At 43.6% G+C, this 18,505-nt stretch overlaps 1 protein-coding gene and 1 long non-coding RNA gene across 4 annotated transcripts in view; one reads left to right on the forward strand and one right to left on the reverse strand.

The window, feature by feature from the left end:
• The window catches only part of FER1L6 (fer-1 like family member 6), a 195,354-nt gene that overhangs the window by 121,838 nt on the left and 55,011 nt on the right, over positions 1 to 18,505 (forward strand). For both annotated transcript variants that reach the window (XM_054657466.2, XM_016959831.4), the window contains 6 exons: positions 1,283 to 1,432; positions 11,831 to 11,941; positions 12,196 to 12,357; positions 13,518 to 13,698; positions 16,015 to 16,241; positions 18,078 to 18,200. In XM_054657466.2, coding sequence (XP_054513441.2) covers positions 1,283 to 1,432; positions 11,831 to 11,941; positions 12,196 to 12,357; positions 13,518 to 13,698; positions 16,015 to 16,241; positions 18,078 to 18,200 — 954 coding nt within the window. The remainder of the gene's footprint in view (positions 1 to 1,282; positions 1,433 to 11,830; positions 11,942 to 12,195; positions 12,358 to 13,517; positions 13,699 to 16,014; positions 16,242 to 18,077; positions 18,201 to 18,505) is intronic.
• LOC134810692 (uncharacterized) overlaps positions 1 to 18,505 on the reverse strand; it is a 125,743-nt gene that overhangs the window by 2,369 nt on the left and 104,869 nt on the right. For both annotated transcript variants that reach the window (XR_010159334.1, XR_010159333.1), the window contains exons 2-3: positions 11,819 to 12,440; positions 10,438 to 10,622 (exon numbers count right to left, since the gene is read on the reverse strand). This is a non-coding gene — a long non-coding RNA (uncharacterized LOC134810692). The remainder of the gene's footprint in view (positions 1 to 10,437; positions 10,623 to 11,818; positions 12,441 to 18,505) is intronic.

Here is an 18,505-nt window from a genome sequence, read left to right on the forward strand (position 1 = left end):
TGCATTGAGTATCTGCCCTGTGCTAGGGGACACAGCAGTGAATAGTGCAGGCAACTCTGCCCACAAGGAGCTTATATTCTAGCAGTTCTTGAGACAAATAGCACAGCAGAATGACTGCGCAGCCCCATGCTGCCTCTGGGGGAATGTGCACACAGTCTTGCAAAAGAGGCAGGAAGCAGAGCCATCGCATCGCATACTTCTTATAGAAACATATGGCCTACATACATACATACAAAAATATTTTAATATCCTTTTTTGCTACCAAGAAAAATAGGGCAGGACTGCCCCATCACTTAGACATATTGATCATCTTCATCATTACTATGTATTGGGCACTTATATACCAGTCCCTATGCAAAGCCTATACAACATTCCTTTAGTTCTCATGATCCTATGGAAAGGTATTACTTTTGAATCCTTTTTAGGTGTGAGGCATTCAGAGGTTGAGCAGCTGGCCCAAGGGCATTGAACTAGACAGTGACAGATGTGAGAGCTCAAACTGAAGTCTGCCTGGCTCCAAAGCTCGTGCTCCCAACCACAGTGATGCCCTGCCCTGCAGATCCTTTGGAATGTTTGCTGCCGCCTGATTTTTCCTTTTCCCCTTCCAGTCTTCCCTGGATAATTATTTTAACTATATCCTACTGAGCTCAATATATGAGGAGAGAGATAGCCCCTAAGATAGCTTTGGGCCAGAAAGCCCCTAGGATGAGCACCCCCGCCACCTTTTTTTTTTTTCTTTTTTCTTTTTTTGAGACATCTCTCTCTGTCACCAGGCTGGAGTGCAGTGGTGCGATCTCGGCTTACTGCAACCTCCACATCCCGGGTTTAAGCGATTCTCCTGCCTCAGCCTCCCAAGTAGCTGGGACTACAGGTGTGCATCACCATGCCCAACTAATTTTTGTATTTTTAGTAGAGACAGGGTTTCACCATGTTGGCCAGGATGGGCTTGATCTCTTGACCTCATGATACACCTGCCACGGCCTTCTAAAGTGCTGGGATTACAGGCCTGAGCTACCGTGCCTGTATGACCCTTTTAGGATCATACAGGTCCTTTTAGGATCATACAGGGTCCTGGCCAGCCAGGATGACCCTTTTAGGAGCATGAGTGGAACCCATTGCTCCCCAGACCTATGGAAATGGGCAAGAGGAGCTTGGCAGGAGAAAAGAGTGAGACACGGAAGCTGATGGTTTTGTGGAGGTTATCTGTAAAACTGCATTGATGTGGATCAGAACCAGGTAATTAATGATCGGGAAATACAAACTCATTTCTTTTCTTCTTTAGGGGAAGCCAGAATATTTGGGTGCCACAGTGGCTGCTCCTGTTGTGAAGCTGGCTGACCAGGACTATGAGCCCCCCAGGTTATGCTATCACCCCATCTTTTGTGGGAATCTCTCTGGAGGGGATCTCCTTGCTGTATTTGAACTGCTGCAGGTGAGTGAACCAGATGTGGCACCAGATCTATTAGGTCTACCTGGCCAGAGAAGTGGCCTCACCACAAATGCCACTTCAATGAAGCTGTGCCTGATCCCTCGCTGCAATCCCACATCTGAATGTGTCTCCTGGGGACCTGAGAGGTGCGCTTAAGAACTCAGGTGACTTGGACTATTCCCAGATACCCTGAGCTTATAAGTCAGAATCTCAGGATGAAATATTCTTGCGGGTTTGGCCAACAATGCTTGAGCAGCCTTGTGTGCAAATTCCTGAGCTTGCAGGCCTCCATGCAGGCCATGAAAGGATACAAAACAGAGAGGAAGCAAACATGTGGGCACTTACCATGTGTCCGGTGTGGTGATTGTTGTCTCGTATACCTTTCATCACACTAAAGCTCCCTCAGTCCTGCTGAGGTAGGTATTATGATTCCCATTTTACAGATAGTAAATTTAGGATTAAAGTGATTGACTGACTTATCACACAGCTGGGTGAACTGAGTTGACCTTAGACCTTTAAGGCCTTTTGCTCCTTACACTATATAGTTTTGCAAAGACAAAGAGATCTTAGTCCTTCCCACTAAGACCAACGGGGATTTATGAACGTGTGTCTGGGGAGACTTTTTCAGAAAGCAGAAGCGGGTATTGGGAAGAGAAGCTGAGTCCCTGAAGTCCAGCAGTCTAGGAGAGGAACACACAGGATGTAGACAGAACCTGGAAAAGAAGTGAGCAGGTTGAGGGGCCTGTATCAGAGATTTCTCCCCTTGACCTCCTACTCACTGAGGCACCAGGAGGCGCCTGGTGGTACTTCGCCTTTTAGTCAGATCAATACCTCTATCTTAGGCGCTTAGGCTGCTATTATATAATAGAATTCTATAGACTGGGTAGTTTAAACAATAAATGTTTATTTCTCACAGTTCTGGAGGCTGGGAAGTCCAAGATCAAGGTGTCAGCAGACCTGGCATGACTGGTGTCTTCATGCCACCGAGAGAGAGAAGTTATCTCTCTTGTGTCTCTTCTTATCAGGACACGAATCCCATTCATGAGCGTTTTGCCCTCATGACCTCATTACTTCCTAAAGACCCCACTTCCAAATACCATCACATTGGAGTTGGTATTTTAACATATGAATTTTGGAGAGTCACATTCAGTTCATAACAATGTCTATATAGGTAAGTCTAGTTTTCAGAAATCCCAATTTAAAAACAAAACAAAAAACATCAAATAAAGCCAAAACTCAATTAGTATAGAAACCAGAAGGCAAGCATTCCTAACACAAACAGAATGAGTTAAGAATGAAGGTGCTAGAGCTAGCATCCTTACTGGGATTTTAGACTTTCAATGGGATTAATGCCCTGATAAGAAGAGACAAAAGAGAGATAACCTCTCTCTCTCTTGGTCGCATGAAGATACCAGTCATGCCAGGTCGGCTGACACCTTGATCTTGGACTTCCCAGCCTCCAGAACTGTGAGAATAAACATTTATTGTTTAAACTACCCAGTCTATAGAATTCTATTATATAGTAGCAGCCTAAGCAACCTAAGACAAGACAGAGGTGTTGATCTGACTAAAAGGTAAAGTACCACCAGGCACCTCCTGGTGCCTCAGTGAGTAGGAGGTCAAGGGGAGAAATCTCTGATACAGGCCCCTCAACCTCATAGTAGAAATCTCAGTTTCACCATTTATTAGTGTGTGGCCCTGTGTAAGCTACTTAATCTGGGTTTCACCTGCAAAATGGGGATTATAGTCAATCTATCTAAAGTGCCTGGCATGGAATAAACACTCCACAAATAGCTATTTAAGCTGAAAATGATGCCTTAGAATATTAAAGCAAGATGTCCAATTCTACCATGCATTTCAGGTAAAGGAACTGAGCTGGATAGAAAGGTAATTACTTGCTCAATAAGGCGAGTGAGAGCCTAGAATCCAGAGAGTCCCACCAGAGCTGGGGATTCTGGGGAGCATAATGAGGAAGGGAGCAGCTTTGGGGTTAGACACACTTGTATTCAAACCCAGACCCTGCCCAGGTCTACAGCCTTGGGGTTGCACACGGCTACAGTAATGAGTTCTTAAGCTCATCTTATCAAAGACTTTCAGTGTGGTCTAGTTTTTGCTCCATGTAAGGGAGAAAATTTTGAGGATGGAATGGCTGCCTTGGAGAAAAAGTGAGCTCTCTGTTAGGGGAGCTGAGGCTGGGTGAGAGTTCTTGGGGGAATGGATTAGCAGGAATTCAAGCATTGGCTCTAGTTCCACAATGACTGCAGCCTAGGAGGGTAGGACTAGAAAAATCTTTGTCTTACAAATCTTAAAACCAAATGGGATTCTAATAGAACCAGATCTAGTCAAATAGATTTGTGTTGCACAGTAAAATGGACTATCAGAACTGAATGTAAACTTCAAAACTGTTGGTCCAGTCTTAAGTGAGAATCCTGTTGATTTTAGACTTTCAATGAGTGATTTTAGGTCAAAACCAGCATTAAATAGTGTTGGATTGATATGAAGGGAGTTTTGCCACGTTTTATCCTTCTAACTACTTGTAGAAGAAAGCCACTTTTGATGTTCATGTGTCTCGAATATCTCTCAACTTGAAACCTCCCTTTTTAATAAGAGATAGCACAGGTTTCAGGCACAGTCCCTTCCTAAAGAGATCAGTGACACCTATGGGAACATTTCCCAAAGTCTACCTCTTGGAACACCAGTCCCTCCAAATACAGTAAAGAGAAAGTTAAAGAAATGCTTCACATTGGCCAGGTGTGGTGGCTCACACCTGTAATCCCAGCACTTTGGGAGGCCGAGGAGCACAGATCACCTGAAGTCAGGAGTTGGAGACAGCCTGACCAACATGGAGAAACCCTATCCCTACTAAAAATACAAAAAGTAGCCAGGCGTGGTGGCGCACATCTGTAATCCCAGCTACTCCGGAGGCTGAGGCGCCTGAATCACTTGAACCCAGGAGGCAGAAGTTGCTGTGAGCCGAGATCGTGTCACTGCACTCCAGCCTGAGCGACAGAGCAAGACTCTGTCTCAAAAAAACAAACAAACAAACAAACAAAACAGCATCACATTGCATATTCCAATGACACTATTTTGTTTCATTGGTTTTCTTTTTAAAGTGACTTTCCATTTCTGTCAAGTAGTACTTGTTTTACCTTGCAAGATGAAGTTACCTTTTTAAAAATAAAAGTGTCAAATAAAAAAAATGGTTGTGGGATGTACAAGTGGTAAAGGTGGTCGTGGAATGGCTGACTTGGGAAAATGAGATCTAGTCCAGCACTCCCATTTTGCATGTGAGAAAGCTGAGGCTCAATGCTAACTGAATTGGATTCAGTCAACTCTCTTTTCACTACACAATGCTGTCCTAATAAGTGCTCTGGGTCTGAGAGGCTGCATCTGCCAATGAAGGCTGGACTGGTGGATCCCCAAATGCTCTCTGTGGGCTCAGCTGTCTGGGTTCTGTAGCCCCACCTCTCATCCTCCCTCCTGAGGTTGACAGCATTTCTCAAGCTTTCTTGTCACTGTATTTGGAGTGGGCTGAGCCCTGAGCTGGGCACACTGGTGAGAGGCCCTGCTGCTTCCTGACAGCCGACTTAATAAAGTAAGCACTGTCAGAGGTAAGTAGCCTGAGATACAATTCATTAGGATTTCATTAGGACTTCTTCTCATTTGATCACTTGTTCAAAAAGTAATTTGATCACCAGCATGACTGTCTTAGCATGTGGATCTCATACATACTGAGAAGACAGGGGCTGGAAAATGCCTTCATTTGTTACCAGCTGTTCTCAGTTTTCATTTGTGGATGTCTGGCATCAGTTTCTCTATCTCCATTACTGAAACTGCCCTTGCTCAGAAGGATTTAGAGGTGGGGAGGATCACTTGAGCCCAGGAATTTGAGACTAGCCTCAGCAACATAGTGGGATCCCCGTCTCTACAAAACATAAAAATTCAGCTGGGTGTGACGGCACATGCTTATGGTGCCAGCTACTCGGGAGGTGGAGGCGGGAGGCTTACTTGAGCCTGGGAGGTCGAGGCTGCAGTGACATCATGATCACATCACTGCATTCCAGCCTGGGCAGGAGAGCAAGGGACCCTGTCTCAAAAACACATGAAGGATATAATACCTTTGTTCTCCTATGCACCAGACTGAATTCATTATTTTTACTTCCCTCCTCTATCCAAGTTAGCTGCCCCCGTCCTCCCTATCCTGACTCATAGCCCCGTTGTTCTCCCAGACACTCCAGCTTGAAAATTCAGTAAGCCTTCATTCTTTACACCATGTCTTTATCCACAGCCAGGCCTGCCCTGTAGATTGTTCCTTGAATGGTTCCCATCCCCTGTTTCCATGGGTTCTTTTAGTGCTCATCTGAATGTTACATTGGCCTCCTTGCTGGGCTACTGGCCTTCTTTACTTTTCCTGTTCACTCCATCCTCCACATTCCTTCCAGAACACTAGTTGGTGTTACCACCCCTCTCTCCAGAAATCTTCAGTGGCTCTTACTTCTTACCACCAGGAACATTCTCAAAGTCTGGTTTTTTTTGGAACATCACTCCCTCCAAATACAGTGACAAGAAAGCTTGAGAAATGCTTTATATCACATCTCTTTTGGGGATCTGAAATGCCAGTTACCATGGTAAAGAAACTGAGAAGTCCTGCAACAAAGAACGTTTTTTTAACTTCTTTTTCAAAACTTGATATTTCCCAAAGGTATTAGACCACAAAACATTTTTTCACGATGTGTTAATATTCCCTGAAGAGGAAATCTGCCCCATAGGAGACTGTCACATTTCTGTAGCCTGGCTATTAAGCTGTCCTGAAATTTGTCCTCAGACTACTTTTGTAGCCTCACATTTTAGCTGCATGGTTAACTGGGCAACCATGCAACTAACTGGGCAAAGAGCCTTTAGATGCGGAGGGAAGAGCAAATTCCAGACCCTGAAGCCTCACTATGCCCGGCATGCTCAAGGAGGTCAATGTGGCTGGAATGGACAAATGACAGGAAGCGGGAAGGCGATGAGGCCAGTGGGAAAAGATCACATGGGGCCTGGTAAGGACTTTGGCTTTTATTCTGGGAGAGATGGGAAGCCAAGAGAGGACTCTCGGCACAATGACTTAATGTTGCAACGCGAAGATGCCAGATCCAGTGTATTCCGAAGGGGCAAGGAGAGAAGCAGAAAGGCCCGTTGGGAGACTCTTAAAGTTACTCAGATTGGAGATAAAGGCATCTTTAATCAGTGTAGCCATGGAAAGGAAGAGAGGTGGGCTCTGCATATATCTTAAAAGTAGAGTCTTTTGGATCAACTGATGAGATTTGACATGTGAGGTTTATCTCCACATCACACAGAAAAGCCCACAACATTTTACACGTCATAGACTCACAGTAAAATATTTTGTCTGAGCCTGGTGGTTCACGCCTGTAATCCCAGCACTTTAGGAAGCTGAGGCAGGAGGATCGTTTGAGTCCAGGTGTTTAAGACCAGCCTAGGCGATATGGCGAGACCACCTCTCTACAAAAAATAAAAAATTAGCTGGGTGTGGTGGTGGAGGCTGCAGTGAACTATGATCATGCTACTGCACTCCAGCCTGGGTGACAGAGCAAGACCCTGTCTTGAAAAAAAAATGCATCTGTTTACTCATTCAATGAACAAACATTCATGGAATTCTGTGTGTAAGCCAGATTTCAACTGTTGGGCCATTCCCTGGGCCCCTCAGAGCGATGTCCCCTTCTGCAATCTCAGAACTATCTGTTGTTATTCACACTTTGGCCTTCTTTTCCATTCTCCATACTTAGAACACTCGTTTCCCCTACTTTTATAATGTTTCTCTTGTTTTCAGAACCCTCTCTCTCCTATTACAGTTTTCCTCTCCTCTGCTGCTTGAATGTTGTCCTTCTGGAAAGTCCACCTCCCTTTCTTAGAATGTTTTGCTTCCTGTGTTGGTTTCCTATTGCTGCTCTAACAAATGACCACAGACATGGTGGCTTAAGACAACCCAATTTATTATCTTACAGTTCTGCAGGTTAGATGTTTGAAAGGGTCCCTCATCGGGGCATCAGCAGGTCTGTGTTCCTTCTGGAGGCTCTAGGGGGAAATCTGTTTCCTTGTCTATTCTGGTTTCTAGGGATGGCCTGCATTCCTTGGCTGGTGGCCCTTCCTTTACCTTCAAGCCAGCCAGATAGCTTCTTCAAGTCTCTCTCATTGTCTCTTTCTCCCCCCAGCCTCCCGTCTACTTCCATTATCACATCTCTTCCTACTCTGACTCTCCTGCTGCTGCCTCATAAGGACCCTCAAGAATACATGGGGCCCACCCAGATAATCCAAGATAAACTCCTCATTCCAAGAGCCTTAATTTAATCACATCTGCCACATCCCTTTTTGCCATTTAAGGTAACATACTTACAGGTTCTGAGGATTAAGATATGAACATCTTTGGGAGTCATTATTCTGCCCAACACACTTCCCAATTCCTAGAAATATCTCAGCCTACCTACAGGGTTAGTGCACTACACACCCCCACAAGGGGCCACTGCTATTTGGTCTATGTGGCTGGCCCCCCCTACAGTTGTGCACTGTGCAGCCTCCATGGATTTATGTGTTAACTCTGCCTGTTTAGAATCCATTCTTCCTTTTCATTCAACTTTCTAGGACTCTTTCTCTTACCATCATGTGAATGTTCTCTAATTTTTTCATTTGTTTTTAATCTTCTTTGTCTATGTGGTATAGATTTAACCTAAGTTCTATTGGCTTAAAAAATGAGATATTCTTCTCTGATCTTGGCACTCATTAAGTCTTCTCATTAGAGGTCTGAGTTAGATGATTTAATTAGCTTCAGACAGTGTCTCTGTGTGATCTTTCTCCCTGTTTTAAAGGTAAAGTGTCATTAACTGATTATTGACCTGCTAATGAAGACTTTGCAGAAGGCATCCACCCTAAAATAGGCTTAGTGAGGGGTCAGGGAGGGAAAGCAGGCTGATCCTTACATATTATTAAGAACTTCCAGGCCAGGCACAGTGGCTCACACCTGTAATCAGCACCCTTGGGAGGCAGAGGCGGGTGGATCACCTGAGGTCAGAAGTTCGAGACCAGCCTGGTTAACATGGTGATACCCCGTCTCTACTAAAAATACAAAATTAGCTGGGCATGGTGGCATGCAATTGTAATCCCAGCTACTCAGGAGGCTGAGGCAGGAGAATTGCTTGAACCTGGGAGGCAGAGGTTGCAGTGAGCAGGGATCGCACCACTGCACTCCAGCTTGGGTGACAGAGTGAGACTGTCTCAAAAAACAAACAAACAAAAAAAACCTTCCAGTAGAGACCCTGCTCAAGCCCTCAAGACGATCTCCTCAAGTCACCAACTTTATCCCAGAGCTCATACTTACCTCTTCTGGTGGTTCTGGCTTTGCCATAATCTCACTATTTGACGCTGTGCCCATTAAATTTCCTCTTAGGTTTTTTTGTTTTGTTTTGTTTGCCTGGGTTGGAAACAATTTTCTTTCAGCTGAAGATATTATTCCATTGTTTGGGCTGTGCTTTCTCTTTTGAGAGGTTGGTTATCATTCTTATTGTTGCTCCTTAAAAAGTGATCTTTATTTTTTTTCCCTCATCTGATTGTTTTTAAGGTATTTTTCTTTATTTTTGGTTTTTAGCAGTTTTACTATGTTGTAATAAAGCACAGTTTTGTTTTCATCTTGTTGGATTTTATAGAGCTTTTAAAACCCTGGCTTGATGTTTTAAATTAGTTTTGGAAAATTGTCAGCCTTTATCTATTCAAAGATTGCTTCTGTCCTGTTCTATTCCTCCTCTTTTCTCTTCTCTCCCTTTTCTCCTTTCCTTGCCTCACCTCTTTTTGCCTGTCCTCTGTGACTCCAATTACATGTATATTAGACCTTTTAATCAGATACTCTGTGCCTCTTCTTTTATGCATTGTCTATCATTTTGTCTCTCTGAGCTTTATTTTATCCATAATGTGGCCTATCTTCCAGCTCACTTCTCCTGCCTCTTTTTTAAAACCTATTCACTAAGTTCTTCTTTCCAGTGACTAAATTTTCAGCTATAGAATTTCCATTTCTTTTTTTATTATAGATTTCATTTATCTATTTAAATTTTTTATCTGGTTTCTTACTGAACAGATTAAGCATTGTTACTTTAAAGTTCATGTCTGATTACCACATTATCTGAATCCTCTGAGTCTTTCTTTGCTTAGTTTCTCTTGTTAATCACATTATCTTATCTCTGTGCATGCCATATTTTATTGCATGCTGGACATTTCTACATAAAAATATGTAGTGAGCTAGTAAGTGATAGAGGCCAAGTAACCACTGTACTAAAGATAAGAAATAATAGAAATATAAATTATGGGCTGAGGGAGACAGAAAGGAGAAAGGCTTCTGAGCATCAGTGATTCTTCAGATGGGCAGGGCTGGGACTAGGGTCATGCATGACCCTAAGAGTGAGTGCCTCCTTAACTTTTGTACCCTGTGTGCCACACTGGTTCACCCTTCTCCTGGAACTGAAGCTGGACCTACTTTGAGGTCCTGATATTTTACTTCCATGGGGATATTAGAGCAGTCTGGCTTTCAGACCAACTACCCATCCTGCTCACCACCATTTCTTACTATTTTGTCTTTATAACAATCGCTTGTTTTTCCCTGGCCTATGTGCTGAGTAACTGCATATCATATGGTTTTATAGGCCAGCAACCAACCCATTTCACTGGAAAAAGCTTAATCTTGCTAGTAGCAAAGTCATTTAATTGCCACAATGTTATAGGATTCTTTAAGGGCTGTGTTGAGCTGTTAACAGCATTTTTCAGGCACTTACAAAGCAAAACTTCTTTGGCCATTTCCCAAGACACTTCAGGAGCCCCAGGATAAAACATATGATGCTTTTTAAAAAGCACATCTAGAGGCAGCCCCTCCTATGCCACCATCACAGCTGTTTCGTGGCTTTCCCTTTAAAGCCTGGGGGGTTATTAATTTTCCCAGTAAGGTGATGCTCGCAGGCTAAATTGCTCACCTCTTCACTGCCAGGCAGTATTGGGCATTGCCATCCTCATTATTTACCAGCTTCTTGATCTGGGCTGGTGTATCCTGCAGCTTCATTACCTTAAGCCTATTTCACATTTGCAATGTCTGCTCTCCTTTTTCTGAGCTTTCTTGTAATTAGCTTAACCGCATCTGCTGTTGCCAACGAGAATATGTCTGTGAAAACAGAATGGTGATATATTTGCATTTTGCAGATTTTGATGCACAGTTAGGCTTTTTCTAGCACACGGAGCATGTGGACTAATATGTCAGTCAACCAGTAAACATTTATCAAGAACTCACTGTACATGGAGGGGCTTGGAGAATGAAGTAAATAAAGACTTCCTATTGGCCAAGTCCCTGTAAATTGTTCAGGCAGACAAACAGCCCCAGTAAGGAGAACCACCTGCTCCAAAGCAATGTTTAATAGAACATCTGATTCCCAAGGAGCTTGATGGGTCATCTGGCCCAATATCTGAGGCTCAGAGAGGGAAATTTACTTGTGCAGGGTCACACAGCAGAGCCTTATTTCTGGACTCAGTCCTCTAATTTCTGCACGAAATCTGCATAAAGGACATGTTGCATTCAAAAGGCATTGAATGGTAGAAGCAGCTGGGATAGGGTCAGAAAAAGCTTCTTTTATTTTTTGTTTTCTTTGGGGAAACCTTCTTGAAAGATGTATGTGTCGAACCAGGTTTTGAGGGCAGTGTGGGATGGCCTACACAGTGAAAAAGACCCTTTTCTCAGTAGAACTCTGTAAGTCATTTGTGTGAAATTTCAGCAAAGCTGAAATTGTCCTGAAGTTTCATTAACCCCAAGTGCACAAGAAGTGACAAGTTTTCATCTGCCTTCAAAACATTTCATTTTCTGCTTCACTGATTAGGATGCAGTCTCTGCTGGATTAAATGTACATCCTTTTATTGTAGTAGTAGTAGTAGTATTAGTAGCAGTAGTAGTGCATAATGGCTTTTCTGGAGATCTTGACAAGTCCGAAGGGAGTGGGGATCATTAAGACTCAAATGTTTGGAAACTAATAGAAGCTCCTTCTCCACTACCCTGCTGTGGTTCTTGTGTACTTTTATTAAGTTGTAAAGACCATCTTCCGTATTTGTTTTTCTCTCTCCCCTCTATACTGTGAGCTCTGTGTTATTAGCCTTGTGGTACATCTTAAGTGCTCACTAAATGTTGGTTACCCTTGTAGATGACTGCATTTATCAATTAATAAATAATTAAATATGGTAAAATGCATGGTCCTTGTATTTTAAGCTGGAAACATTACTTTTGTTGGCAAAACAGTGAACATCTTACTGATGAGGTGGTTGTGTGGCACTGTTGCCTTCCCTGTGTCTCTCCAGCGTCTAACTCATACTTGCCTTGTGCGGTAGGTTCCTTCTTCCGGGCTGCAAGGCCTCCCACCCATTGAGCCACCAGACATCACCCAGATCTACCCGGTTCCTGCCAACATTCGGCCGGTGCTGAGCAAATACCGAGTGGAGGTACGAGTCAGCGGAGGAGCTGAGTTGTTCTGTGGCACTCAAGGGCAGTGGCCCCACCTGAATTGTAGGAGAGGTGGTATGGAATGGGCGGGAGACCTAGAGAAAAAGAATGAGCCCTCAAAAAGCTGTGCAGTTCTTTCCTGGAGGAACACAGCGTGGTTCTCAGGGAGCAGGTCTGACTTTTCCACACAGAGCCAGGGCAGGTGTGGGGCTCCTCCGTGGATCTGTGATGATGGCTCTGCTGGTCTTCTCAGGTTCTCTTCTGGGGAGTTCGGGAAATGAAGAAGGTGCAGCTCCTCTCTGTGGATCGGCCTCAGGCTCTCATTGAGTGCGGAGGACAAGGTGTGAAGTCCTGTGTGATCCAGAGCTACAAGAACAACCCGAACTTCAGCATCCAGGCAGACGCTTTCGAAGTGGTGCGAGCTTCTCACTCTCCCAACCTGGATCATTCCTCTTTTTTGCACAGATGAGATGTTTTAGGGTTTCAGATGTCCACTACCTGCGAGAAAGAATTAATTTAGTGAAAAGCCAGAATTTCAGAATGAGATAAAATAGACTTTTGTTGTTGTTGTTTTGTTTTGAAACGTTTCCAGTGTGGATCATACAGCAATCAAAGCAGGTTGACAAACTTTTTCCTATAACAGTGGTTCCCAAAGTGTGGTCCCCAATTCATCAGCATCAGCATCACCTGAGAACTTGTTAGAAATGCTCATTCTCAGGCCCAGCTGTTCTGAGTTAGAAACTATTGCAGGGAGGGCCAGATGTCTCTGGTTTAAGAAGGTTTCCAGGTGATTCTGATATATGATAAAATTTGAGAACCACTGGCCTAGAAAATACTGTAATAAGATTTATTTCAATGGCTACGTTTTTTAAAAAGTATTTGTACTTAGAATGTCAGGAGTTTACATGTGAATTTATGCTTCTGAAGTGATTTTTTTTGACATCTGTGCTTTTATTTATTTCAATATTTCAGCATACTTTTTTGTGCTTTGATTTGAAACTAATTGCAAAGAAAAAATTGCTTTGCGCAACCCAGCCTGCTCCACTGGACATATATCCCCAGTTAGCAAAGCCTACAATGGAAGAATGTGCATGGTGTTTGCAAACCTTTTGTATCAGGCTGCATTGAGTCTTGGGGGCCACCAGGGAAAACAGGTGGCTGGGGCACTGTCCCTTCACTCTCAGCTCTGTATTAAATGGCTCGACTTTCATCTCTTTTATATAATGGGCCTGGATAAGCTGTCATTGGAGATGAGAGTTCTGTTGGCAGATAATGACAAAATAAAGAGGTCTGAAAATGACTGTCAGAGAGAGTGCAGAGGTGAGAGGTTTTGTAATTTAAACCTGGGACAAATTGTTACTAAGGCAGACTTCGTTTGGGTGAACTACTCCCTGGCTCGGGAAGACACTGCTCCAGAGTTTTGGCAATCTGCAGGACTGGCCAGGAGGGACAGAATGGCAAGGCAGAGACAAGGGAGGCTGGATGCCCAGCTGGCTTTGGGTCTGCCCATGGAAGGGTCACCAGGGCTCAAGCAGCCAAGCCTAGCCCCTTCTTCATCTCATCCTCTCTCTGCAGGAACTGCCTGAGAACGAGCTTCTGCACCCGCCACTGAGCATCTGCGTGGTGGACTGGAGAGCTTTCGGGAGGAGTACCCTTGTGGGCACCTACACCATCAACTACTTGAAGCAGTTTTTGTGTAAACTCAGAGAGCCCCTTGCCCCCATCACACAGGTGGATAGAACCCAGCTTGGGCATGGTGAGAAGCTGCTCCTAGATTTTGTAGCTGTAACTATAAAGTCATGGTGCCTGCAGAGTGCCTGCTGTGGGATTGGCTCAAAGAGGATGCCCCACAGCCAAGTGGCTGGGTGGATCTTTCTGATGAGCTTGCTCCTGCAGGGGCCTCTGCTTTATTTGGCTCCCACACTCTTACTTTGACTCACATTGGGTCAGTAACTCTAACATGCCTTCCTTGAATATGACTTAAGCTCCTTTCTGCCTCCATGCTGACATTTTACTTGGCTCTGTGCTTGATGTTGTTTTAGTTTGTTCAATTTTGGATCTCAGGTGCACAAAGTTGAGTTCATTGCACGTCTCAGTTCCATGCTCTACAATCATCACTGGTCTATTCAAAGATTCTCTCATTCTATCCACTGTCCTCCTTATTCCTTATCTCTAATCCCAGTGCCCTCCCCACTGCAGGCCTTATGCCATCATCCTTGTCAAATTTAAGTCGATTTAATCTACCTAAATAATATGATGCTATAATTTTCATTTGTTTTCCTATTCTTTTCACTCAATTCTCTGTTTTAAGCTCTATCCATATTGCTGTGTGTACATTAGCCTGTTACTATTACTTGCTGCATCTACAACACTTTTCCTTTCCTCTCATATTAGACCCATTGACTACCTCAACTCCCCTTTCCATGATCAGTGCTGCAATGAATATCCCTGTGTGTGTTCCCTGAGGGAAGACGCTATGTGGGAATTTCTCTGGAATGTACACCCAGGGGTGAGATCACTAGGTCCCAGTAAATACGCACATGTATTTTCATTAATTAGCGCCAGGGGCCACTCCAGAGAGCTGCACTGATCTACACCAGTCTACATCAGTCTATACTGCCAGTTCTGCGTTTGGAACCCCATTTTTCTCCTCTTCAGCAGCACCTGCAATTATCCAACCTTCTAGATTTTTGTTTTGCTTTGGTTTGGTTTTAGTTTTTTGCTACCCTGTGGACATAAATTAGTATCTAATTTTTATTTTAACTTGTATTTCTCTGCTTGCTACTGTTTGCATACCCTTCATACCCTTGCTGCCATATTAATCTTCCTTCTGTGATGCCAGTTCATGTCCTTTGCCCATATTTTATGTGCTTTAATTTTCTTTTTGATTCACAAATTCTTTGTATTTTCTAGATGTTAAAATCCTGTAGATTGTAGATATTGTTCATATCTTTTCCTAGTATGATAACTACTAACCTTGTCTATAATTCCTATCTATGAGCAGAAATCCTTAATTGAGATATACTCAGACCCCTCCATGTTTTAAACTTTATAGTTTATATTTTTAGTCTTGTTTAAGGAATGTTTTCTCACCCCTTGGTCACAAAGATATTATCTTATATTTTCTTCTGCTAGCTTTATAGTTTTAGCTTTCTCATTTAGATCTTTAATCATCTGCATTTATATATGATTTTAAGTGGAGACTCAGCTGCATTTTTCTCCATATAGAGCACCATTTTCCCCCAAAGGGTCTGCTAACCTATCATTCATTTTCCCAATGATTTGTACTGCCATCTTTCTCTAAACCAAGTTGTCATACATCCCCTGTCCATTTCTGAGATTTCTAGTCTGTCTCACTGGTTTCTTTGTGTCTATGCCCAGTATGGAGTAGATACCCATAAGAGTTTGTTGGGTTGAATTTGCTGTTGGAAAGTCAGCAAATGGGGAGAGAGAAACTCAGGAGTCTGTGGCAGCCATGGGGGTACCGAACTGGGAAATGTTCCTGAGTGCTGACTCCTACAGCATAAAACGGAGAGATGAGGACCATTGGCAGTGAAGGACAGCATTATAACCTTTCTATGGCATCAGAAGCCCAGTTAAGAATCTCATGAACTCTGGACATACCCCTGCTCCCTGCCAAGCACATGTACTTTTGTGCCCAGAGTTCTGCCTACAGTTGGCGGCTTCATGGCTCTCTGGAGCTCCAAAGCCTCCCCAGATTAACACACAGCAGGGGGACAATCCCCCTAGACACAGAATCTGCACCCTAAACCTTGATTTTCATAATCCCAATGACCACTATTGATTAAAATTACTTTGAGGAATCAATAACAAATACAACCATTTATTGATGACCCATTATGTGCCAGATGCCTTACATCATGGTCTCATTTCATCCTCCTAGTGAGATGGGTATTTTTACTGTCATTTTATACATAAGAAAATGAGGTTCAGAAATATTAGCAACCTGATGTATTTGAATCCGAATCTGTCTGATTCCTAGTATTAGGTCCCTGAAACGACCACCCTGTGATGCAGCCCAGCTCCCTGACCTGATGTGCTTTCATTTCAGAGATTTCAGATTCGCTAACAGCCACTGAGTCCTCTGGAGCCCACAGCTCCTGCCAGGATCCCCCAGCAGATCACATTTATGTGGATGTTGAGCCACCTCCCACAGTGGTGCCCGACTCTGCCCAGGCCCAGCCGGCCATCCTGGTTGACGTCCCTGACTCATCCCCGATGCTGGAGCCTGAACACACACCTGTAGCCCAGGAGCCACCAAAAGATGGAAAAACTAAGGTCAGACTAAAATCCCTCTCTATATTTACAAGGCTCATTGGAGTTTGCATTGCAGGTCTCAGACAATATGAAGTTGCTTGCAGTGTGACCATGGGCAAGCAGCTTCACATTTCTGAGTATCGGTTCATCCTTTGTAAAATGAGGATACTGTTACCCACTTCACAGCTTTGTTATAGGATCAGAAGGTTAATGTGCATGAAATTAAAGTGCTGGTCAAATGTGACAGTAATATTTAATGGAACAGAAACTCTTCTTAATTCATTAGCTTGGAAAGGCCATGGGTTTCTTCCTCCAAGTGTGTTCCACAATTATTTAGGTCCTACTTTGTACAAGATCATATGGGACCAAGAAGATGCATCTTTTGGATTCCAAAGAGGAGGAAAACAGTTAGTGACGGTTCTGGAAGGAGAGATTGACAAGTACACAAAGAACCACAAAACAAGGATATAGTTAATCTTTCTAAATAATATATTTGAGTGAAAAATCTTGGTGTATCAATTGAATTAAAAGAGAAGGCCATTTTAAGAATGTCTTAAGGGGCCGAGCATGGTGGCTCACACCTGTAATCCTAGCACTTTGGGAGGCCGAGGTGAGTAGATCACTTGAGGCCGGGAGTTCAAGACCAGCCTGGCCAACATGCTGTAACTCCATCTCTACTAAAAAAAAAAGTTCAAAAAATTAGCCAGGTGTGGTGGCACTCACCTGTAATCCCAGCTACTCCAGAGGCTGAGGCAGGAGAATCACTTGAGCCTGGGAGGCGGAGGCTGCAGTGAGCCGAGATCATGCTACTGCATTCCAGTCTGGGCAACAGAGCGAGCCTCCATCTCAAAAAAAAAAAAAAAAGCAGCTCTTAAGGAACAGCCTGCCCAGCAAATGGTAAAGGCTGAGATAAAAAGAAGAGTGGAAAAGTGAGATAGATGCATGGACATTTGCACGGGCTGCTCTCATTTCATCCATGGTCAGCGACCCTCTGTGACGCCTTACCAGGTTTGCTGCATTCCCCTAGCATTGCACCTGTGACTTTCTGTTGACTTCTCGGATTCAGTGTTCATCATTCAGTGTTCATCTCAGATTAATCATAAAATTGTGAGCCTCAGCAGAGATAATTTTTCAACATCTCTATACGCCCGCACTCAATAGAGTGCCTGGGTCATAGTACAACTTAAGAGATGACTTGGCGAGTGAATGGAAGATGAATGCATGATGAGTGCTGCATCCATAGGCTCCAGCAGGACACCCGTCTTCTTCCACGAATGCCACCTTTCTGCCACACGTCTATCACTCCCTCTCCTGCCACCCCATCAATTATGTGATAGAAGTCATTTACTTGTACCCATTCAAATCAGAAATGACACCAAAGAATTGCCTAAATTATGTACTTAATCCTCAGAACAGTTGTGGGTATTATTGTCCCTAGTTGAGGAAACTGAGGATTACAACATTTATATTAATTGCTTAATGATTTATAACCCAGGTCAGTATGAAGATAATGCCTTTTCTGCTATATTGCATTGCATCATGTAGTCTAGTTCTCATTTGTTGCGTGCCTAGCTCCTGTACTGTATCCAGAAGAGGATTGTGTCTAATTCTCCACACATCCTTAATGTCAAAAACAGTATCTCATGTATGCTCAATAAATGCTAAATGAATGAATGAATAGATGCTTGAACTTTCATTTGTGGAAGTGATACAGAGAGCTGCTATCACAAAACCAGTGGATACCTCTGTGTGTTTTCCAGTGGACACCTAAATGTTTTCTTCCTCACAAGCCAGTTGACCATCAGCATGCAGCCAAATGAGGTTGAACTAATAACCCATTCCCTCATCCCTTGCCAGGATCCCAGGAAGCCTTCCCGGAGGTCCACTAAGAGGAGAAAGAGGACCATAGCAGATGAATCTGCTGAAAACGTGATTGACTGGTGGTCTAAGTATTATGCCTCCCTGAAGAAAGCCCAGAAGGTAGAGTCTCCCCTACCTGTGGCAGTTAAGAGACTCAATAAGGAAACACAGCACCTTCTCCTACACTAAGTCCTACATAACCTCCTTTTAAATGCCACTATACATAGACCCTACTCAGGTGTGGTTCTGTTAACTGCAGAAAGGTAAAAAGCCTGGAAGAACCAGAGATATGGAATTACAAAATTCCTACTTTTTGGCTGGAGCTGGCCCTAGGACATAAGCTCTGCTGTAAATACTGGAAGGATGTTCAGTCTAGCATGGTATCTGGAGGATCTGCCCCCACAGCCAGACTCAGGGGGGTCCAG

This window comes from Pan troglodytes, chromosome 7, assembly GCF_028858775.2.
Source record: "Pan troglodytes isolate AG18354 chromosome 7, NHGRI_mPanTro3-v2.0_pri, whole genome shotgun sequence".
Classification (NCBI taxonomy): Eukaryota; Metazoa; Chordata; class Mammalia; order Primates; family Hominidae; genus Pan; species Pan troglodytes.